This window comes from Gobius niger (genome assembly GCF_951799975.1).
Source record: "Gobius niger genome assembly, chromosome: 20".
NCBI classification, from domain to species: domain Eukaryota; kingdom Metazoa; phylum Chordata; class Actinopteri; order Gobiiformes; family Gobiidae; genus Gobius; species Gobius niger.
This window is the reverse complement of record NC_136871.1, coordinates 4,994,784-5,019,962: the sequence shown is the minus strand read 5'-3', so window position 1 is coordinate 5,019,962 and position 25,179 is coordinate 4,994,784. Positions and strand designations below refer to the sequence as shown.

At 43.5% G+C, this 25,179-nt stretch overlaps 1 protein-coding gene across 2 annotated transcripts in view; it reads left to right on the top strand.

The window, feature by feature from the left end:
• The window catches only part of dock3 (dedicator of cytokinesis 3), a 310,416-nt gene that overhangs the window by 163,396 nt on the left and 121,841 nt on the right, over positions 1–25,179 (top strand). For both annotated transcript variants that reach the window (XM_079579371.1, XM_079579370.1), the window contains exon 5: positions 3,206–3,302. In XM_079579371.1, the coding sequence (XP_079435497.1) occupies positions 3,206–3,302 (97 nt within the window). The remainder of the gene's footprint in view (positions 1–3,205; positions 3,303–25,179) is intronic.

Genomic DNA, 25,179 nt, shown 5'->3' with positions numbered 1-25,179 from the left:
CAACACTGTTTAGAGGATCCCCCTTCTAACTTTTATGTTTAGCCAAATAACGGCCTGTAAATAATTTTGAAATCTCCAGAGGTTTTGCTCACTGAGATCTTGCACATATTTTCAGAAACTACAAGGTCTTAGCTTTCAAACCGGCCTAAAGGTTGTAAATATTGAGAAAAGAGCAACAAAAAGAGCAATGAAAACACAGCAAAAAAAGTAACGTAATCACATCAAAAAACGACAATAACACGACAAAAATACGTGAAGAAACCCTGACAAAAAAGCAACATGACAACAATACAACAAAAATGTGATAAAAACCTGCCAGAAAAGCAACACTAACACATTGAAAGAGCAAGAAAATACAACAGAAAAACAGACTAAATGTGACAAAAACCTGACATAGATGCAGCAACGTGAGAAAACAGTTACGATTTGTTTAGCTGAACTGGAGAAAATGCATTCGGGTAAGGCGGGGGTTGAGTGAGTTAAAAAGCCACAGCTTCCAAGGAAGTAGAAAAAGATAACATGTCTTTCTCTGCGAACTCACGGCGTGTGTTAGGAACACAATGCTGTTTGCTGGACAAAGGCGTCTGTCTGTCTGTCTGTCTGTCTGTCTGTCCATCCAATCCGTCCATCCATCCGTTCATCCATCCGTTCAATCATCCATCCATCCGTCCATCCAATATCATCCGTCCATCCATCCAATATCATCCATCCATCCATCCATCCATCCATCCATCCATCCATCCAATATCATCCATCAATCCATCCATCCAATATCATCCATCCATCCATCCGTCCATCCATCCATCCATCCATCCATCCTTTTAATGAAAAGTAATTAGAGTCATTACAAAACACTAGCCAATACAAATGTTCTCACCATAACAGAAGGTTTAACTCAAAAGTGTTGTCAATTGATTGGCAGAAACACATCTTCACCGTCTCCTTTTAATGAATCACAATCGTGCCACTCTTTATCTCAGGCTATAATTAAAATTGTTGAAACGTTGTCCACTCATTAGGAAGTAATATCTGTTGATTTCGCCAAGTAAAGCACACAATTACTGGCGAACTCGCACTAAGTTTGACCGAGTGCAGGAAGTAGAGCAGAGTAGAGAGTGCGTGCCACAAGTGTAACTAATGTGGGCCTATTTAGCAGCCGCTTCAGGCCTCAGCTCAGTTGGGGCGCCCTCCACTCCGCTCCCCCCCGTTTCATTAATGAACCTGGGAGGAGATTGCAACAGGAGCTAAGTATCTGGGAGGGAAGAAGTGTTTATTAAAGAAGTCGTTTTTTGGCTGAGGGACTGACTCAGAGTTATGTTTAAATAAAATTTGAAAAAGTTTGGAGCGAGTTTATTATTAAGGTATGAAGATGATCCGGGGTTTATATTGTAGATTGATGACATAAATGACTGACATAAATGCAGCAACGTGAGAAAACAGTTACGATTTGTTTAGCTGAACTGGAGAAAATGCATTTGGGTAAGGCGGGGGTTGACTGAGTTAAAAAGCCACAGCTTCCAAGGAAGTAGAAAAAGATAACATGTCTTTCTCTGCGAACTCACGGCGTGTGTTAGGAACACAACGCCGTTTGCTGGACAAAGGCGTCTGTCTGTCTGTTTGTCTGTCTGTCCAATCATCCATCCATCCATCCGTCCGTTCAATCATCCATCCATCCATCCATCCGTCCGTCCATCCATCCATCCATCCATCCGTCCGTCCATCCATCCATCCATCCATCCATCCATCCATCCATCCTTCCAATCATCCATCCGTCCGTCCATCGTTCCAATCATCCATCCGTCCATCCATCCTTCCAATCATCCATCCTTCCAATCATCCATCCATCCATCCATCCATCCGTCCATCCATCCATCCATCCTTCCAATCATCCATCCGTCCGTCCATCCATCCATCCATCCGTCCATCCATCCTTCCAATCATCCATCCTTCCAATCATCCATCCATCCATCCATCCATTCGTCTGTCCATCCATCCATCCATCCATCCATCCATCCATCCATCCTTCCAATCATCCATCCATCCATCCATCCATCCATCCATCCATCCATTCATCTGTCCATCCATCCATCCATCCATCCATCCTTCCAATCATCCATCCATCCATCCGTCCGTCCATCCATCCATCCTTCCAATCATCCATCCATCCGTCCGTCCGTCCGTCCGTCCGTCCATCTGTTCAATCATCCATCCATCCATCCGTCCGTCCATCCATCCATCTGTCCATTCATCCATCCGTCCAATCATCCATCCATCCATCCGTCTGTCCATCCATCCATCCATCCATCCTTCCAATCATCCATCCATCCATCCGTCCGTCCATCCATCCATCCATCCTTCCAATCATCCATCCATGCGTCCGTCCGTCCGTCCCAGATTTAATGAAAAGTAATTAGAGTCATTACAAAACACTAGTCCATACAAATGTTCTCACCATAATAGAAGGTTTAACTCAAAAGTGTTGTCAGTTGATTGGCAGAAATACATCTTCACCGTCTCCTTTTAATGAATCACAATCTTGCCACTCTTTATCTCAGGCTATAATTAAAATTGTTGAAACGTCGTCCCCTCATTAGGAAGTAATATCTGTTGATTTCGCCAAGTAAAGCACACAATTACTGGCGAACTCGCACTAAGTCTGACCGAGTGCAGGAAGTAGAGCAGAGTAGAGAGTGCGTGCCACAAGTGTAACTAATATGGGCCTATTTAGCAGCCGCTTCAGGCCTCAGCTCAGTTGGGGCGCCCTCCACTCCGCTCCCCCCCGTTTCATTAATGAACCTGGGAGGAGATTGCAACAGGAGCTAAGTATCTGGGAGGGAAGAAGTGTTTTTTAAAAAAGGGACTGACTCAGACTCTATGTTTAAATCAAATTTGAAAAAGTTTGGAGCGAGTTCATTTTTAAGGTATGGGTTTATATCGTAGATTGATGATATTCTAGGTATTATAAATCTGAAGGACCATGTCATAATGAGTTCTCGTTGCTGCTCTAGGTTGTTTGTAGACGTTCATATGTTTTCATTTACACTAGTTTCTGTCATTTCTCCCTTTTGCACTCGCCAGCCCACCGTCAGGGGAACGTCACACAGGCTCACAAAGTATTGAATCAAGCGTAAACCTTTGACGTCCTTCTTTATAGTCACTTTCCTTATTGCCGTTAAACTCGAGTGTTTCTATCTCTGCTCCACAGGCCGCACGAGACGGTGGTGCCTCTGGAAGACCCCATCGTGACCGAGGTGACGTCCACGCTGCAGGAATGGGCCGTCCTGTGGAAGCAGCTCTATGTGGTAAGCAGCTTTTTGAGTAAGGATTCGCCGCAGTTGCAGCAAATTGTTGGAGCTGGATCTCGAATTCCTGATGCTGATGTTGGAACAGTGTTGGATTTGAGTTGCTTTTATCAGTTTATGATCAAGTGCTGGATCAGTTGTTCCATCCATGACAATCTACTCTAAATCTGGCCAGAGAATTGTATTGGTGTAGAGTTTTAAGTGTTTGGGTTTTATAATTGATGATGAATTATTCTTTAAATTGACCATCCAGCATTTAATTAAAGAAGTTGAGTGTTTTACAAGCATTTCACTATAGATGTGTTTTATATGAAGACTCCTGTTATTGTGCTGGACAGTAGAAATGTTCTTCATAACCAGCAAAACCACCTTCTGTTATTACAAAGTGAAATGGGTTGGACGTCAGGCTCGTCGATTCAATAATATGCTTTTATTTACATAGTGATTCTTGGAAAGCTGCCTGCTTATTTATTTTGTCTTTTTAACATGAAGCAGAGTCAGCAGAGTCTTCGTCTTAATGATACTGTGCCTTGTTGTGTGTTATTCCTAAAGTGCTGCCTGAAAGACTGCTTTCAGCTACTCAGAAGGACTTCAAACCTTATTTCTTTGATTAGATTCAAGTCTCTTGTGATGTCAGTCCAGATCGTCTGAGTGTGAATTTTTAATGTTATGGAAACTTTGTGTTGCTGCCCATCTTGGCAGGATATCTTAGATCCCAACGCGTCTAAACTGGTTCAATAAAGGCTAAAGGAAACATGGCAGGAGCTCTAACCACTCAACTGTCCTTAAGCTTTGACCAAACTATTTTACATATAAACTGTTAATTATTCCTAATGAACTTCCCTATTTTAAAGGAACAGGCAACTGTTTTTCCATACTGAGATATGTTCATACCTGAGTTTAGACGAGTTGATATGTACCTTTCTGGCCTTTGTGCCCCGAGATACTTGAACAAAGCTCTCGATTTACCGATCGATCTACGTTCCCACTCTCACCTATGGTCATGAGATTTGGGTAATGACCGAACGGACACGATCGCGAATACAAGCGGCCGAAATGAGTTTCCTTCGCAGGGTGGCTGGGCGCACCCTTCGAGATCGGGTGAGGAGCTCAGTTACCCGGGAAGAGCTCGGAGTAGAGTTGCTGCTCATTCACGTCGAAAGGAGCAGCTGAGGTGGCTAGGGCAACCCGGAAGTAGCTGCTGTGCCGCGTAGAAACGCTGTCTTTCAAGCGGGTATTCATTCATAAATATTGACAGATTTTACATCCACGTGTCCTGCTAAGGGTCCCCGTGATGACGCTTTCACCCAAATGGTGTTTTTCCTCCTACGAGACGCTGGTGCGGAAAAGTGGAAGAACGGGCCGCGCATGCGCACTCGCTACAAAACTTCAGGGCTGGTTTTCTCTGAATGAGAGAAGCCGCACTTGGGCAGAGCCTGAGCCCTTATAGAAGCTCCCACAGACTCCAAACTTTACAGTCTGAGACCTGACAAGATTTTGAAGGTTTTTTCAGAGGTATTTTTTAATATCAAATTCCTAGCCTGATTTATTCAACTTTGAAACCGAAAAAACAGGCGAAATTTGAGTTTTTACAGATTTTTTTCACTGATGATTAGTTTATTGAAAAACTAAACAAAATATCCAAAATCGCCTCTGAAAAAATCTTAGTTACTAATATGTCAATAAAAATAAAACCATCAATATTAATCTGGCTCAATTCATTATTTTGATTTTGTTGCCAAAAATATAGGACATTTTGGCCATTTTAATGCTCAAAATGCCTTATCTTTTTGTGAAAACATAAAATGACAGAAAAAATGCAATACATTTTTTTCTCATATTTATATCTGTGATGTTCAGCAAAAGTTTCAAATAGATATATCTCTACATTTATTATTTTCCCCTATTCACCTGCAGTGTCTCGCCTTAAGAAGATGTTCATGAACGAGACCCATTATTATCACTACAGTAAAGCACAGAACTCTGAGGTAGAAAGTCCTTTATCAAGTCTCTGCCAGTCCCTCAGTCGCGGTAACAGCTTTGTGAGCCATGTGGGCCATGTGTCATGTATGTGGTTATTTTAATGCTGCGGGGTACATCCGTGTTGTGTAGGAGGATAAAAGTGTGAACATGAGGGGACAGTGGACAGAAGTGACGACCAACAGTGAGAGGCGGCCACGCAACACTGTTCAAAGAGCACACTGTTGCACTTCCACCCCGGAGCTCAGGCCTGAAGAAGGGCATGTGACGGGACAGGGCAAGCATCAGTTTGTTCTTGAAGTCATTAGGGCTGAGCTGTTTCCTCTGCCGCAGGGACAGAGGAGTAACACCTCACCCAACATAGCACTTCGCACCATACGCTCCAAACATAAGGTGACATTTCCAAGTGAACCGTAACAAATTGGCAGCCGCGCATTTCTTTGATAACCGAGCCAAGCTGTGTTTCTGTTTTCAATATGTTTTAGAATGTTATTTTAAGCATTTTGACAGTTTTATTAAAGGGACAGGCCACCGTTTTTACATACTGAGATATGTTCTTACCTTAGCTTTGACGAGTTCTTTAGGACCTGTCTGGTCTTCACCCGTGCCTTCAGTCACGTAAACACAGCGCAGACGGCGTTAGCATTTAGCCTCTCCCCCTCTCCTCTATAGCTCCAAAACAGGTCAAGATAGAAGCTACCAAGCTCTTCCACGTTTTCCCTATTTAAATATGGTTACGTGAAGTGTTCCACTACAAAGTATAATTACACAAAATTAAACAATGTGGATTTTCTAAGCGGATAAAAGGGGGAACTATATTGTAAGGCGTAATAATACCAGGAGTAGTTCGGAATCCGCGCAGTAATCTTCACTTTACTGTGCGGAGCTTCCAGTAGCTCGCCAAAGACTTTCTACATCTCTGCGCGGTTGATATCTCAAATTATAGATGCATTTTCTGTTTGTTCTGAACATGCTGAACACAATCTGTGATCTGTTGGTCCAATATAGTAAAGTATAAGGACAAAACTCAAGTCACTTTCTTTGAAATACCATCTTGGCAAGTAATTCTTCAGGGTGAGCTCCACCTAAGTTGCGTTTTTCGCAATTGTTTTTGAACATAAGTAGCTCTCCGATGTTCATATTGTGTAAAAGTAGCTTGTCAGGGTAAAAAAAAGTTGGAGACCCCTGGATTAAAACAATGAAACAAAGCAATAAACACGACAATGTATCCAGGCAAACATATTGTCCAAAATAAATGTCTGCAGCAGGTGGTGACGACCCGCGTCCTTAGACTCAAACTCAAACCCAACTCAAAAACCCAGTGGAGGGTCTTAGGGGGTGCTGAGGTCTTTGCTGGGGGTGCTCACAAAACATGCAATGTTTGGGCCATGAAACAACATAGCACACATGAAAAAACACCCCCACACAACTCACGACTGCATCCGAGCGAAGGGAACAGCAGCGTCGCTGTATCGAAGGTGCACAATAATAACCACTGATTTCTGTTCAGAGCCGGAGGAGCAGAGTCTGACTTTATAACATCAGCTCATTGATCCAACCCAGTGAACGACTGTAATAATGATCCTTGAGTCAGACTCGGCCCGGCTCCTGCTGTCTCCGACTGTGCCTCTGACGCACAGCCGCATTAACCGCGGACAATGCCCCGGCCTTTAGCTGGAAGTAAACCTGTCCTACTTTTCATGTTGAATGTCCGAGGAATGTTTAAGATAAGATACGCCTTTATTGATCTCACAATGGAGACATTTACACTCAGGGTGTGCAAACAGGCAGGAAATGTAAGGAAAAAACTATTAAAAAGTGAATAGTGATATCTTGTATATAAAATGACTACCAAGGACTTTATGGGGACAAAAAGTATAAACAGTAAATAATAAGTAAACAGACTGTAACAAAAAAGTTGTGGTCAGTGTTAGCAGTGCAGGTTTACAACATTGTGCAAGTGATTGATAAAGTGACGCAGATCCATCCATCCATCCATCCATCCATCCATCCATCCATCCATCCATCCATCCATCCATCCATTTTCTTCCACTTTTCTGTGGCCGGGTCGTGGGGGCAGCTGTTGGAGTTGCCCAAATCACATTGCACCAGCCCCTTATGGCTCCTCCTGCAGGTGGTGGGTCAACAGTAGGACGGCCTCACGATTAAATGGGCCTGTTGGTCTCTCATAAGGGGCTTCTGAACCGCTCTTTGTCTGACCCGTCACCTTGGGCCTGTTTGCCATGGGAGCGAAGCCCCTCGACAACAGAGCTCCCAGGATCATTCGGGTGCTTAAACGTTAAGATGGCGGCTCCCGGAGGGAAAGTGACGCAGATAAGTGATGTAAGTACAGGGATTATTGCATGTATTCTGCAGAGGGGTTATTGCACACGTTACTTCGCAGTTTCTAGAGAGAACTAGTGCTCCTTTGATTTAGCGGCTAAAATCTTTGGGGGCCTCACCGTGTTTGTGGGCAACGATTGGTGCAGCACTATACGGCAAAAAAATAGCACTTGCTACAACAGACTGATGGAAAAAGATGAATAAGATTTCCTTCCTATGGTTCATATACTCTCTACTATATTACTTCATGTCTCCTTAACAAAAAAGCTAATACCAAAGCTTTATGATTTTGTGAAACCTCTTAAAGCTTAAAGGGGGGGTATTATGCAAAATCGACTTTTTCAAGCTTTACATCATGTTATTATGTCATTCCCTCATTAAAAACATGCCTGAAGTGTTGCCTTGGCAAATTCACGTATTTTTGAGTAATCTGTAAAAACTCTGATGGCGGCCATTTTAGGGATAGGTTTGCCTGAGTCCTCCTAGGAACGCCCCCACCTCCTGGAGACGCCTCCGAGCTTTCGTCACCAGCTGAGTAACCAACCACTGCTCCTCAGCAGAACCCCCTCCCCACAGATGCCACAGACAGCGTGTGGAGGGGGCGTGTCTGAAAGGGTCAGAGGTTCTTAAAGAGACAGAGGCCTATTTCAAGACATTCACTACAGCCATTTTGAGAGAGCAATTTTATACAAGGCAGTTATTCTAATTTACTGCATTTACAGACCAGCAGAAGGTTTCGTCATCATTGTAGTGTGATATAGACTGGTGCTATGTGACTGAAAAAAGCATAATACCCCCTCTTTAACCTTTGAGTGCCGTCACAGTGGGCACACATCACATCCCACTGTGCCTTCCAGTACTTTAACTGTGATCCAGTCATGAACCCACTATCTCTCGTACTGCCGTAGTACTGTGTACGTCCCCGGGGGCTCCCGCTGTCTCTTCCTCTGGAGATTGATGGACAGCCCTTAGCGGCAGCGCGAACAGGCTAACGTCACCTTCAGACGCGACCTCCGACCTTCACGTCTGTATCCGTCACTCTCGCTGTCGCTGTCGAGAACGATAAAAATGTAAAGGCCGTGAGTGAGGCTGGCGCTCGCACTGACCTAACACTGCTGTGGCGCCGGATTCGTCTTCCGCAGGAGAAGCGGGTACGTCAAAATGACAGTGACAAAACCCCACGCGCCGGGACGGAAAACGTGGCACGAATGATGAAGGAGGGTCAGGATTATCTGTTGCAGTTTAAGCACTATTGCTCTCGCACTGAAAGGGATTGTCACATTTTTGCGATAGAAATGACTTGATGTTCCAACTGGCTTTAAAATGTCACATTAAAGGAATAGGGCACCGTTTTTACATACTGAGATATGTTCTTCCCTTAGCTTTGACGAGTTCTTTAGGACTCGAAATCTGCGCAGTAATCTTCACTTTACTGTGCGGATGCCAAATTACTCCTGGTATTATTATACCTTACAATATAGTTCCCCCTTTTTTCCGCTTAGAAAATCCACATTGTTCAATTTTGTGTAATTATACTTTGTAGTGTAACACTTCACGTAACCATATTTAAATAGGGAAAACGTGGAAGAGCTTGGTAGCTTCTATCTTGACCTGTTTTGGAGCTATAGAGGAGAGAGGGAGAGGCTAAATGCTAACGCCGTCTGCGCTGTGTTTACGTGACTGAAGGCACGGGTGAAGACCAGACAGGTCCTAAAGAACTCGTCGAAGCTGAGGTAAGAACATATCTCAGTATGTAAAAACGGTGGCCTAGTTCTTTAACTTTTCCACATTTTGCCATACTATAGCCATATTTGTGCACAGTTCGACTAATAGTTCGTCTGTGGACAGTTTCCCCCACCTGAGCTGTAGCTCTCTGCAGTTCATCCAGGGTCATCATAGGCTTCTCGGTAACAGCTCTGGTCAGTGCTGTCCTTGTTCGGTCAGTAAATTTAGGAGGATGGCTAGGTCTTGGTAGGTCTGCAACAATGTCATACTCTTTCCATTCCTGGATGGTGTATTTAACTGTACTTTGAGAGATGTTCAAAGCTTTGAAAATCTTTTTATAACCTAACCCAGCTTTATACTTCTCAATAACTTCATCCCGGACCTGTCTGATGTGCTCTTGGACTTCATGATGCTGTCTGCTCCCCGATAGTCTTAGTGTGTGTCTTTCACATAAAATGTCAATTAAATATATTATTTATGGTCCATAGATACAGACGGCATCTCGTCATAGAAGGGGGCGTGGCCTCGCCAAGGGGGAAAACACAGTTATTCATATGTCGAAATATAAACTTATTTATCACATACAAATAAAGTCAAGTCTCTATCGGGTCCATATGGATGTTTATTCACAGCAGATTGCTCAGTAGAAGCGTGTATATGTATTTATGGGCTGTTGAACCACTTTGCTCCTCTCCATGTCTTTGTATCTTTATTTAGTAGAAAACTGAATTCATAATTCAGCATTTGTTGAAGTTGCATACCCATACTGTATTTTGGAACACTAGTCGTAGAGTGAGCCATCCTCTCGCTGCAGAGAGGATCTCTTTGAAGCGTCTCGACTACACCTCAGCACACCCCGCACCACCGCCAGAGTCACAGGTAACAGAGGCCATGAACACGTCTGACTCCGCAGTTTACACGACTTTCTTTGGACTTTTCCCGCTAGCATGTTGCGCTGGCCTCAGCTAAAGACGCGCCTTCTGAAACTGCTACGGCAAAACTTTGATGGATCTCTTTGAACACTCGCACAGTGGAGACGAGTGCAGCCCGCCATTTTACCACCCCAAACACATCGTAGCACTTCAAGAGCAGGAGAAGAAACGGCCAAAGTGAACACGGTTGCTCAAAATTGCTTGAATGAAGAAAAACACTGCTTCACACTAGGTTTTGTGGGAGGATGCAATAACTTTCTGCTTACTGTCGCCCAAATTTTCAACTGTTTTCAAAGGAGTTGTTCAAAGCTGTTATCAACGACATTATACAAATATGAAAGAGGACATTAAGAAAACGTTTGAAGGCAACATCAGACTGACGGACAGAGTTAAAACAGACTGCTCTGGGAAAATGAATCATTAGTTTGTACTAAAGAGAAACTTATTCATTCAAACATTTGAGGATTTGGTCTTATTTCTATGAATTTTAGTTCCTCACTGAGTCGCAACATTCAGAAGAACTGCTTTGAGCGTCAGGAGCAGGGCCGTGCAGCTGGGACATCACTTCAGTGCGGGGGTTTCATTATTTAAATCGACCCACACAGCTCCAGATTTGTAGCTCACCTCGAAGAGTGTCGGTTTATAACACAGCAGGTTGTTGGATCGGTGCCTTCTCTTTTCACATGGGCCGCTATCACATGATCTGGGTCTGACACGTCTCCAAGATCAGCTTTGAGTTATTCAAATGATGATATGTCTTTCATCATTGGTCACTGCCTTTCATTCTTTCTTTTTTGCCTCACCTGCCCCTTTTTCTGTCCACTTCACACAAACACTTATCTCCGCGGGACTGCACCAACTTAATAACTCGCATAACTGTTCAATTTAATACGGCTCTGAGTCAGTTCAGCGTCTCCGGCTTCAGCACTGAATGCAAAGGGAAATGCAAAAGTTCTTTCTGATTTCACCTCAGTCAATATTTGATTGATTTACATGAAACAAAAAACCTTTGTGTAACTTTATTTATGTCTAAAGCAGCAGCCCAGACTCCTGCTGCAGCCCAGTTAAAGGATCAGGCACAGTTTTTCCATTCTGCCACATGTTCTTACCTGAGCTTAGACGAGTTGATGCGTACCTGTCAGGGGCCTCATTTATCAAACTGAGCGTGAAACTCTGACTTCGAAAGTGCGTAGGAAAGTGCGCACGCCTGATCTTTCCTCCCTCTACCCGCCTCCATGAAAGGCAATGCAAAGCAACTTGTGAATGAGATTTCCCTAAACATGAGGCGGTGATGAGTGGGTTTTACAGAAGGCGCGGGACTGAGAGGGAGGGGCTGACGCTGCAGCAGCTCGTGCAGAGACGACACCGGCTCGAGGAGATTTAATGAAGAGTGAACTCTGCTTAATCGAATCTCACCTATTAGCATCTTTCTGTTTATTCCATCAGTTCCAACACATGTTTAGAACACAGCGCAGATGGCGTTAGCATTTAGCCTCTCTCCTCTATAGCTCCAAAACAGGTCAAGATAGAAGCTACCAAGCTCTTCCACGTTTTCCCTATTTCAATATGGTAATAATTACACAAAATTAAACAATGTGGATTTTCTAAGCGGATCAAAGGGGGAAGTATATTGTAAGGCGTAATAATACCAGGAGTAATTTGGCATCCGCGCAGTAAAGTGATGATTACTAATAAAATAAAAGTAAATAAAAGTCTTAAGTTTTGGCTGTATTTGCCAAAAGTGAGGTTTGGGTTTGGCAATAAAAACACGATAAACTGTGGGGTATTTCATTCATCCAAACCATCCCGCACGCTGCACGTTAGCTCGGGTTCTGTCAAGGATGAAGCAGTGGTTCTGCCCTGGTGGTGCGAGTGAGGGGAGGTCAGTGTCCGGGTGGTGCGAGTGAGAGGAGGTCAGTGTCCGGGTGGTGTCTGAGGAGGGACGGGCAGTGGAGCCAGTATTCTTGGATTGTGTAGCTACTCACATAAACGTATTTGAATAGGGACAACATGGAAGAGCTTGGTCACTTCTAACTTCACCCCGTTTGGTCCCATAGAGGAGAGGAGGAGAGGCTAAACGCTAACAACATCTTTGGTCTTTTTGCCTGACTGAGGGCACGCATAAAGACCAGACAGGTACACATCAACTCATCTAAGCTCAGGCAAGAACATACCTCAGTATAGATACAGACGGCATCTCGTCATAGAAGGGGGCGTGGCTTCGCCAAGGGGGAAAATAGAATCTTTAGAGAAACACAATTTTCCACTCTTGTTAGCCATTTTCTGGTGGAATATGAACTTATTTATCACATACATAAAGTCAAGTGTAAATCAGGCCATATGGATATTTTCTCACAGCAGATTGTTCAGTAGAAGTGAAAAAACGGCAGTTGTAGCAAGCGCTAGCTAACCGTTAGCATTAGCACGATGCTAACATGAAGCATCAGGTTAGCATTATTTATTGATTTATGGGCTGTTGAACCACTTTGCTCCTCTCCATGTCTTTGTTTCTTTATTAAAACTATATTCACAATTCAGAATTTGTGACAGTAGTTTTTGAATAATTAGAGAAAGTTTTGATTTTTTCTAAATTGTTTTCCCCCTTAACTGTTTTCAAACATGACCATATATGGGCGATTACAGAGATGCCGTCTGTATCTATGGAAACACGGTGGCCTGTTCCTTTAAAGCCTTTGGGCCTGGAATGGCACCACTGTGAGTCTAGTCCTCGTCTTCGTCCCAACTCTCCCAATTACTCAGCACGTCTTTGGTCAAAACCTTTTTGAGCGAAAAAGGAGTTTTAAAACCTGTTACTCTAAATGCTTAATGTCATTCTATCATGAAAATCCCACAGTTATTTCACTCAAACGTTGATTATCTCAACACTCAAACTGTCTTTACTCCAAGGCATATCAAAGCTTGCAGATGTTTTTTTTTCTATGCATCCCCTGCGTGTCCCACATCGAAGTTTACTCTGCACACAGATTAGTTTATGCTTTTTCTGGCTTTCACGACTACTTTTGGACAGCTTAGCCACAGCATTTGTTATGGTGTAACTTAAAATCAGGCGTCTCAGACGCCTGCCCGCCTGCCCGCCTGCCCGCCTGCCCACGCCATGTGATCACTCCTGATGTTAGAACTACATTTCCCATGAGGCACTGCACAGTATCGCCAATGTCGCTGCGGACGCGAGAATGACAACATCAGACGGGAAAGGGAGATGCGGCGCTTCTGCAGGCGACTTATCAACCTTTTTCAACAAAGAAAGGGACTAAAAGCAGCGGACTGAGAGAGGAGCTTCTGAAACAGGTGGAGACGTCAGAACGTGAGGAGAAACTTTAGTTGTTCAGCTAAACATGCACTACAGCGCGACAAAAATCACCTTAACATCTTTACCTTTATGACACTGCAACGCTGTTCTCTCAAAGCAACATTATGTGCTCACACAAGAGGATCATGTCAGTTAATTTAATCATTATTAAAGGAATAGGCCACCGTTTTTACATACTGAGATATGTTCTTACCTTAGCTTTGATGAGTTCTTTAGGACCTGTCTGGTCTTCACCCGTGCCTTCAGTCACGTAGACACAGCGCAGACGGCGTTAGTATTTACATGAATGTGAAGTAGAGGAGAGTGAGCAGCTAGGTTAGCTACTGTTAATAAAATATGAGCTTTCCATTTCTATTGAAAACGGTTAAGGCTATTCATCATTTTCAGGCGTACATAAAATGATCCTGCATTTAAGCAAATTTGTCTGGATTAGTAAAGTCAAACATAAAAGTTTCAGTTGGGGGGGCCCAGGTGTGAGCGACTCCACTGCAGCTGTTTCCATAAACAGTTGAGCTGGTTGAGCTAGCTAGCTAGCTTCAGGTTAAACAGCGTAAAAGTGAAATAACTCCTGCCCACGAGTGCCGCATATCGGTGTTTACTTCCAGGGAAAAGTGTTTCCGGGTTAGTCCTGTTGTGTTGTGATTCTGTGCTGATGTTGTGTCGTTGAGCCTGACTGAGATCCTCGTAATAGCTGCGGAGAATGACTCGCTCTGAGACCAGCCTTCAGTGACCGGCTAATAACCCACACAAAATAGTCCCGTAGTCTGGCATATTTAGTGAGTTTAGTCAATGAAAAAAACATTTATTATAAATGTTACGTTTGTGGGACCCTGGTATAAGCGGATTAAACAACTCAGAGCCGCATTAGACGTTATAATGCAGGAGTAACTCCACTCCACTGCGTGTCGTGGTGTTCTTGACTCCGTGTCGTGCATTATAACCGTCTAATGCACGGCTCCTCGTTTTTTAATTCTTACATAATACCCCCCCTTTAAGCTCGTGCATGACGGCAATTCGGACCCGAAGTAACACCGTTTTGACTGACAGTGCAGGATTTTCGAGGCAGTTGTGGTGAACAGGTCTGGGCTCATTAGGACATTAGGACTCTGGATCGTCCTTTTAAGGTAAATTATAGCAAACAATAAAAAGTTTCTAAATCATAATTGACTTAATAAAAAAAGGCTTCATCTGTTGCGGCCCCCGACCAACACTGGGTCCCCATTTTCAGCCCCCGGTCCACATGTGTTTGAGACCCCTGCTTAAAATAACACGTCAATCGCTGGAAAGGGAAGCAGCACGAAAGCAACAAACAAAAAGTCAATTTTTGCACACTTTCAACCCTTACAACCCTTTCAGGAAGCTCAGAAGTGTCACGTCTCCATCGGTTCCCCCCATGTCGCCGCTCGGCGCTAAGCAAAGTCGCTTTGATTGATCCGCGCCCCGCTGTACGTTCCCCTCTCCTTCACGACAGTCTGAATTGAGAGATTGTGGGTGGTTTAGCGGCGCAACCAGCCAGGCAAAAAAAAAAACAAGCTGTGCACAAAAAAAATGGGAGGAAGTTGTTGTACAAAGATGGAAACAGAGAGAGAGAGAGAGGGACGGCGGGCGGGCGGGAGAGAGCGAGTGTTAGCCGCGCTCATGTCAAGTGCTGTGACAGCCTGTGATTTCAACCTCCTCCGGCTTTCAGCGCCAGAGCTGTTAGCAATGAACCAGGAGGAACAAGCGCGCTAACAAGTGGAGCCGCTTCGTCTTTGCATGTAAGTTAGCGTCTCTTCTTTTGCTTTTTGCAGCTTTCAGCATGTTTAGTCCGCGTTGTATTTCATATTTACTGCTGATAGTTTCTTCTGGTCTTCTGTGGATTCCTGTATCAGTAACTCTACATTTAAGTCTTGGATCCCCTGCCTTTTCCCATATAAACAGACAATATTCGCTCGATTTCTATGGCAACATCATCAAACTATAGCTGCAGGTGAATGATGTCGTGGCAGCTTTTCTCCTCAGTGTCGCATGTTGCAGGTTGTTTTCCTTTTCTTCCATGTGGTTTCCTTGTTTGCAGCTCAGGGGTCTGAGAGTTAGAGCATGCGCACCTCTGCCCGCGCCATGTGATCACTCCTGACTAATCTCAGTCAGTGCAAAAAGTCAATATCAAGCATTGGCTTAAATGACTGGAATTGAGGAAATGTATCTTGTTTTGAGTGGTTTTCACTCATTTAGACACTTTTCCTGATCGGACCAAGTTTACTTTGCTTGTTTGAGGACATTTCAGACCAGTTCTAATGTAAATCTCGCTTGAAATAAGAAAGTAATATTGCTAATGAGCAATTGCCATTAGCAAAGAAAATGACCTGAAATAATAATAATAATATTAATAATGCATTGGTTTTATATAGCGCTTTTCTCACTCAAAGACGCTTTACATTGCACTATTCGTTCACTCCATACTCGGTGGTGGTAAGATACTATTGTAGCCACAGCTGCCCTGGGGTAGACTGACAGAAGCGAGGCAACCAGTCTGCGCCATCGGCCCCTCCGACCACCACCACTCACTCACTCACTCACTACATTCGCTAGGCTTCCTGGTGTTCCCAAACGGTCTCCCATCCAAGTACCGACCAGGCCCTTCCCTGCTTAGCTTCCAAGGTCTGACGGGATTGGGCAGAGCAAAGGCGATATGACCACAAATAAGGACGAAATGTATAGAAAACGAGTCAGCAACATCTCAGAACAAGTGAAATAATCTAGGACAAATGCCCAAGAACTTCTTAACCAGTCAAAACAACAAAACATTGGATTATTCTGCTCAAATTGAGATGTTTATACTTGTCTAGTTAATTACTTTTTGCAGTGCAGTCAGTGCTGGCGGGGCTTGATCACCTCTTAACCTCTTTCTTAACCTCTTGACCTCTGATTACCCAAATCTTAAAGCTCCACCGCTGCAACTCACATGCTTATAGGTCAGAGTAAGGTCTCATTTGAAAGCTAAGACTGATTGTAGCTTTTGTTTGCAACGTTCATGTCACATTTTTGCTTTTTTTGCCCCTTTTTTTGCCCCTGTTTTCATCTCGTGCTTGTCACTTTAGTCGCGTTGTTGTTGCTTCCTTGTGGCTCCTTTACTTTTGCTTCTTCATCACTTTTTACTCGCTCTTTTGTTGCTTTTACCCCCACTTTTTTGTCTTATTTTTAATCCTTGTTCCTGTCGCTTTGTTCAAGAAGCTTTTAGATTTGGGTAAAGGAGGACATGTGCTCGGTTCAGGCGGGAGTTAAAACGGCTTAAAAATGGAGCAGCAGCCAATAACCAAACACCAAAATATCCTACCCCATCATATTTTTTTTTTTCTTCCACTTTTCTGCACATATTGAATTTGTGCTGAAAATCGAGTGCACGTGACGAAAGCATTGACTCCTTTCCTTTCTCCTCTCTATTCTTTTCTTTCATTGCATTTGTGTATTGGAGCTAATTGAGCTCTGTTTTGTTTGGGACGAGCGCCCGTGTCACTTATCGCTATGGTGACTCATTGAGGGGTTGCCACGGAGACCGGAGTACAGTTCAGTCTGGTCTTTTCACTGCACCTGAAAAGTGCATGAATAGAGTTTATGAAAGCGAGCTGACAGAGATCCGCGTTTCATAACATTCAGGTGCGATCGTCTACGTTTAAAAAGTTTTCTCCAAATAACCCAGTCCAGATGACGTTTTTTTTCCCCGCAGAGCTCAATGTTGAGACTTTTAGCCGCAGTTTTCTTCCGTAGTTTTAATGTCAGAGCACAAAAGGACGGAACTTATCCCTTTACGATGTATTCTGTTCATTCCCTATAATGTTTTATTGACATATTTTAGTACCCGTGTCACCACAAAAGAGGATGAGATGGATACAGACGGCATCTCTGGAATCGCCCATATATGGTCATGTTTGAAAACAGTTAAGGGGGGAAACAATGTGGAGAAAAATCCAAACTTTCTCTAATTATTCAAAAACTACTTTAACAAACGCGGAATTATGATATAGTTTTGTACTAAATAAAGATACAAAGACATGGAGAGGAGCAAAGTGGTTCAACAGCCCATAAATACATAAATAATGGAGAATGCTAACTTGATGCTACATGCTAGCATCGTGCTAATGCTACCGGTTAGCTAGCGTGAGCTACAACTGCCGTTTTTTCACTTCTACTGAACAATCTGCTGAGAGAAAATATCCATATGGGCCCGATTTGCACATGGCTTTTTGTATGTGATAAATAAGTTGATATTCCACCAGAAAATGGCAAAAAAGAGTGGAAAATTGTGTTTCTCTAATGATTCTATTTTCCCCCTCGGCGAAGCCACGCCCCCTTCTATGACGAGATGCCGTCTGTATCTATTCCTGGCGTAATTTTTTTTCACTTAAGCTTATTGAACAACTAAACAAGATATCTAATAGTCCTATGAAATCTTTGTAACTGATATTCCAACAAAATGAAACCATCAATTTGACCTTAGCACTATTCATTAATTAGATTTTGTCACTGAAGTGAAGACAATTTTGGGCATGTTTAGGCATATTTAGGCATACGCTACAAAAAGTAATCTTGAAATTAGGAAATTTGCCTTTAATTTGAGACTTTATTTTTAAGAAATCTGTCCACAGGGCAAGATATTTACACTTAAATTAAGATAAAAGGACCATAACGTTTTATTTCAAGTAAATTATGATTTTTGGTCTAGTTTTGAGTACATTGATTTATTTTATCTTAATTTAAGGGTAAATCTTGTATCTTGCTCCATGGACAGATTTATTGAAAAAGTACTTATTTCAGAATTTTACTTATTACAAGACTACTTCTTGCAGTGTCGTTTTAAAGTTTTTACAGTTTGTGTTGCACGTTTGCACTGGATAAAAAGAGTTTCTGAACCTGAACTGAAAATGACAAGACAATCTATCCTGATTTTGATAAAATGACAAGAAAACAAGAAACATATTGTTCTCATATTTATATAATTCTTTCCCTGTTCAGTGTCTCGCCTTGCACTTGAGAGTTGGTTAAACATACATCACACACGCTTCCGCAGAGACCGGCCGCCACGTTTCCAGCGCTTCAGTGAATAAAGTGAATGTGATTGGAGCAGATGTTACACGGCGATGAAACAACAGCATCTCACCTTGGACCTGTTTATTCAGTTTTATGGAGCGTTGGCTCGCTGAGTGCTTATAGCGCAGGTATATGAATTATCCATATAATAGGTGAGTCTGACCGGGCGGTGACCCCGGTCCTGCAGCTGTGCTTCACCATCATTCAGGCGCAGGCTGGTGTCGTGTGGGTACGGCATAAATTCCAAGTCAGCAAGGTTATTTCCGTTATGTAGGCCAATTTAGTCTGGATGTAGAGGGATAAATAACACAGCCGTTCCTAAAATTGGTAAGTCGCAGACCGTGTATTGCTCCGAAACTCCCACAGACGCCCCGGAATAATAATAACTCACTGTATTCAAAAAGTTCTCATGTTTTACAGCATAACATTACAGATAACGTTATAGCAACACCTGAGTCTGATTCACAGCAGGAAATACACATACATTTCCTTTCACTATAAATTTTCAATGTTTGTTTGTAGCTTCAGACCCCACTTTGGGAAACACTGTCAAACTTTCTTTCGAGTTGCAAGATTCTGCGTCAGGGATTGATTTATTTTACTTCATGGGTTTCAGTCACTTTACACGGTCAAACCTGTAGGAATCAAATTGTTTTCTTGGGGTAAAGTAAACTTCATGTGGCTCCATGGATCTACTTTGCTGCCTTCATGTGCTCTGGTAAAGAGGGAAGGATCCCAGACGTGGAAATTCCGAGTGCGTTGTGTTCAAGTGCATTTGTGTTGCATCAAAGTGAAATATAACTATACACTAGGGCTGTCAATGACCAAGAGTTTCAACCATAAACATGCTCTGACCAACAATTAGTCGACTAAAAGGGGGCGAGGCATGGTGCTGACAAAACTACAGTTTTTCTGACCCAAACTCCTAGAATTATATCCCACTGCCCTCATAAAACTTTGGGAGCTCATGCTGTAGCTACTATACTGTACATAGAAGGTGCATTTGTGTGTAAAACGTCACATTAATCTCCCCTTTGCCTTTAATCTCAGACTCCAGCACCCTGCCTCTCTCGCATCTGCTGCTGTACGTGTGCTGTCTATCATACATCCACATAATCCAAATAAAGCGGTAGATCCATCATCGTCCCTGATCTCAAAAGTTCCTCAGACATTGTCTCTGACTTGTCTCTGTTTCACCGTAATGTAAACACGAGCCATGTGCTTTATTGTGAACCGCGTGGTTCCGTGTCCTCTTCGTCCCCTCAGGCCACTTCATTTCTTCGACTTTTGCGCTGCACGGTGTAGTGATGAATCTGTTCACGTTACGCCACGCTCCTCGTCTTCATAACAATCAGCTAATAGTCATAATACATTATCGTAGCTCTCTGTCGCGTTGAAAGGTCAAAGGTTGGGGTGGAGTTCATGTGCAATTTTCAGAGCACATGAAGGCAGCATAGAGGCTAAATCGGTTTGATCAGTTTTAGCATTCTGTCTTTTTATGAACTCTGGCTCCAGGGAACAATCAGGATGTGTGGCATTCAAAAAGTAATGAAGCAGATTAGTATAAAAGTCTCAATATGAGCATAATAATCCGAATTTGAGATGTTTTGACAATGAAAGGTGTAGGTGGGCTCCTGACCCAGATTATTTCACTTGTTATGAGAAGTTTCTGACTCGTTTCAATACATTTTGTCCTTGTTTCAAGTCATTTTCTTCGCCAATGGGGTAAGAACATTGATCTTATCTCATTGGCAGTTTTACTTTCTTATTTCAAGTGAGATTTACCTTAGAACTGGTCACAAACGTCCTCAAAAGAGCAAAGTAAACTTGCTCAGATCAGGAAAAAAGTCTAGATGAGATAAAACTGCTTTAAACAAGAAACATTTCCTCAATGCAAGACATTCCAGCCAATGCTTGATATTCACTTTTTGCAGAGGCAGAGGCTGTGAAATCTTGAAACACATACTGTACAGGCAAGAGCAGAAAGATGTTTCTCAACTAAATACAACTTTCCAAACTGTGAAAGTTGTGGGAGTTCAGGAAGTGCAGCTTTAATATGACAAACAAACTCTCAAACTCTAACCTTTCAAGATATATATATTCATCATGTGTTATGTTCGCAATCTAAATGTCCGCTAGCAAATGAAAGTGAGGGTGAAGGTTACCGCGCTCACGGCCCATGTACGGCGAGCTTGCAGCCAAAACACATAGAAAAACTGAGCTGAAAGCAGTCCTAGAGTTTGTGAGTGTTATTTTGTTTCCCGCTCGCCGTTTGTCCTTGACCTCCTCACAGTCTTGACATATGGCAGCTCCCGTCCTCCCCGCCGTCACTCTCAGTCCCGGTCTGTGTTCGGGTCCGCCCTGTCACGGCTCTCACAAGGGCAGGAGAGGATTTGCGACGACACGTGGGCCAATCCAAACGTCCCACGCCTCCACACAGGCACACGGGGGGGGGGGGCAATGGCCGTCCAGAAAAGCACCGGCCAACCAAAGTTTTTAGTTATTGAAGGTGAGAGCGCAGTCATTTTGTTTGACCATTGAGGCCTCTGTAGTTTGAGCTTAGACTTTTTTTTATCTCATCTTAGCTTTCTCATCTCATCTTTAGAATTATGCACCGAAGTAACATTTGATCCCAACGTTTACATACAATGTTTAAGCCAGCAAGTCACTTTATTAATGTATAAAACCTTTAGCTTTTGCCTTCAGACGTCGACCATTATGAATGATCCTGATATTTTCATCTGTTGTCAACCCATTTACCACAATAACATGTTGTCAAAGCCTGGATAGAAATCACAGCATTGAATGTACAGACCTTTTACTTTAGCTATAGGACTAAGTATTAGTATGCACAAGTGGCATAGTTTATTCATAGAAGGTCTGGTTTTTTGCTTTTTGTGAGATTGAATAAGCATATACAATAGTGCAGACATGGGTGAACTTTTTGATGTAGGGCCTACAACTTTCAAGGGTGATGTTTAAGCAACTAATGCTGTATCCGAATGTCCACACTATTCCCTAACCCACTATATTGTCGACTATATAGTCACTGATTCTGTTGGCGATTCGGACACAAGCCACTACTTTTACAGGCGTTTTATTTGTCATTTAAATTAAAACTATCATCACAAAAAAAGGAAGAAAAAAAAAAATCACTCCAGCGTTAGACGTGCCGAAAGTCGGTCAGAGCCCGGTGTCCGAAGCGCCAGCAGATTGAGTGACTACATCTGCTAAAAGTTCGCTAAACTCCGGGAATAAAGTATTTCTGTGTTAAAGACCAAACAAACTCAGAGACAGTGGAATATTTATGGATAAATACGAGTCAGATACGCTTTTTTCACATGGATTTTACATGAATGGCTTGGATTATTCGAGAGGAAGCTGTCGGTCATTTAACAGCTCAAGCTAAAGATTAGCAGCTAACGTTAGCATCTTTTCACCGTAACCGGTTATATTTAGGTTGTTTATTCATGAGAAATACAAACACACGACTGAAACAGCTGATTTACTTCAGTCGTGTTGTTTAGTTCAAAGACCTGTCGCTGTCAGGCTCTTCTCCGACTCTCGCAATGCATTGTGGTATATATTGACCCGTTTAGTGACCATCGATGCTCACTACTTTTCCAGATGCATTGTGGGAAATTTCGAGTGGACTACTTTTTTCTCTCTGGACATTCGGACACCCCTACAAAATATAGTCACTATATAGGGAATAGTTTGGACATTCGGATACAGCCTAAGTGTTTGAGCTGCTGTGACTGAGCACCGTCTTTGTCGGTCATCCTCACCAGCATGTTTTTGGAGATCGGGGAAACCGGAATACTGCCTTCAGTGCTCCTGTGAAACGGTGCATCGCCTCCTGGGTTTGTCCCAGGCTCAGAGCGTGGTGTCCTGCACCGGTCAGCTCCTCCTTCCTCTTCCTAGTGCGCAGCTCCCTCCGCTCCACAACAGTCTCCTTGTCCCTATTTACATGGCAAAAGTCTCCAGAAGAGGCATGTCCTAGTGGGAAGAGGCCTCGTGGAAGGCCCAGGGACTATGTCTCCGAGCTGGCCTGGTGTCGCCTCCAGAACAGCTGGAGGAGGTGTGTGTGTGGATTGGGAAGTCTGGGCATCTCTGCTGAGACTGCTGCCCCCAAGACCCGGCCCCGGATAAAGCGGAAGAAAATGGATGGATGGATGGATGGATGGATGGATGGATGGATGGATGGATGGATGGAAGTCTCCAGAAAAACGCAGCAGTCACTACCACTCTCGATTGGCTTTTACCTGGAAACGATGAGGTGTGAATAAAGCCAGTGAAGCTGCAGCGCACACCTTTGTACAGCAGACAGCGCTGTGGTCCAAACACATGCTTTTATAGACGGTGTGAGTATAGACAGAGGAAGAAAGTTTATCTGTTTCTACCTCCTTGGATGTTGTGGCTTTCTAAGGTGCTTTCTAAAGTAAACGTAAGTCATTGTCAATCATTTACAGACCGTTATTTTTATTTTTGATGCTCAGTTGTTTGGGTAATAGCTGTTCGTTTGGCGGATCCTGCAGAAAATCCTGCGCCACCATGATCCAGATCTAGAGGAGCCTCGAGCTGGAGACGGTTTGGACTTCTTTGAAAAGAGGGTTGAGAAGAACCGGCAGAAGCGATGTTGACGTTTCTCTTCTCTGATAGGAGCTGCAGTCGTACAATTAGCTTGAGTAACAGTCGCGGTGATGTTTGCAGCAGTAGCAGCACTTCGTCCCAGAGCCATGTTGAAAGAGTGAACACGTGGCCCGTTTTGGGGTGACTGGGCTACAGGTTCATGGCGGATATCCGAACTCTCTTGGCTTCGTTCAGATCCATCCGATGCTTCCTCAGCTTCTGGCTCTACCCTCGCCTGCTCCTCATGCTCTGCCCCCGCTCGGTGTTCTTCCGCCGGGTCGGAGGGACGGGGGGAGCGCGGCGCCGCAGTGTGCATGGGCCACTGGGAGAACCCGTCTCCGCTGCCCATATCCTGGTCCTGGTGAAAAAGCTCCAACATGAGGAGGAGGCTGTCCAGCAGAGGGTTTGAAGGGGCCCAGCCGGGGCAGTTGTCGCCGTTGCCTTCAAACACTGGGATCCTTGGGAGAAAGATGTCGAAATCCCGGAGCTGATTCAGCCTGTTGATTCCGGCGTTCATGTCTGGGTAAGCGTGATCCATGTTCACGTCCTGGGTGCTCTCACACGTGCAGCAAAGGAGTGACGGGAGCGCAGAGACAGAGGAAGGAACCGGAGCTTCAACGGTTCAGCCGTGTGCAGATGGAGCAGAGCAGCTTAGAAGCAAACAGTGTGGAAAGGAACCCCAGGTCTCCACAGCAACACAAACCGGCCAATCAGAGGAGGTTCCAGCCTTGATTAGTTCTCGATGCAGACGGCATTTCTGGAATCGTCCATATTGCTGGGTTGCAGGTTCTAGAATATGATGATGTCACCGGACCCAGCGGGGGGCAGGAGCCAGTTTTTCCTATTAACAGCATTACACTTTCTCAAGTCGTAGCTAAAAAGACAATGTATGGATTAGAAAAATGATCATCAATATCAGTCACTGGGTCCATGATCTCTCTGTACAAGCCAAAAATGTCCTCAAAGACAAAATAATGTTTCCTCTATATAATAGTATAGGCCTTTAGAATGCTGTGATGTCACCTGCAACCCAGCAATATGGTCATGTTTGAAAACAGTTAAGGGGGAAAACTATTTAGAAAAAATCTAAACTTTCTCTAATTATTCAAAAACTGCTTTAACAAATGCTGAGTTTTCTACTAAATAAAGATACAAAGACGTGGAGAGGAGCAAAGTGGTTCAACAGCCCAAAAATACATAAATAACAGAGAATGCTAACATGATGCTACATGTTAGCATCATGCTAATGCTAGCTACGACTGCCATTTTTTCACTTCTACTGAACAATCTGCTGTGAATAAAGATCCATATGTACCCGAATTAGACTTGACCTGACTTGTTTGTGATAAATAAGTTTATATTTCACCAGAAAATGGCTAAAAAGAGTGAAAAATTGTGTTTCCCAAAAGATTCTTTTTTTCCCTTGGCGAGGCCACGCTCCCTCAGTTTGTGGGACCATGGTATAAGTGGATTAAACAACATACATAATTATAGTTTCTTGGAGTCCAGAACACCACAATGCGCAGCGGAGTAGCGAAGTGCATTTAAACTGTTTAATATACGGCTCCAAGTTGTTTAATCCCCTTAAATGTGAAAAGCCTCATAACATGATATAATACGATTGTGAGTTTAGCCAATCAGTGTTCAGCGCTCGTCCTTGTTGAGTCAGAGAGAAGGGCTATACTTTCATTGACTTCATTTGTTTGTGACCCGTGACTTCTTTCCTTATTTCTAATATGCATCATGGCCTCTGTTTTTTGCTATTTTTCGGAGACTTGAGCTTATATATAAAAACCTGTGCAGCCATTTCCTCAGAAGCCGCTGAACTCCTGCTTATTGATGTGAAGATAAAGACGCAAGTGGGACA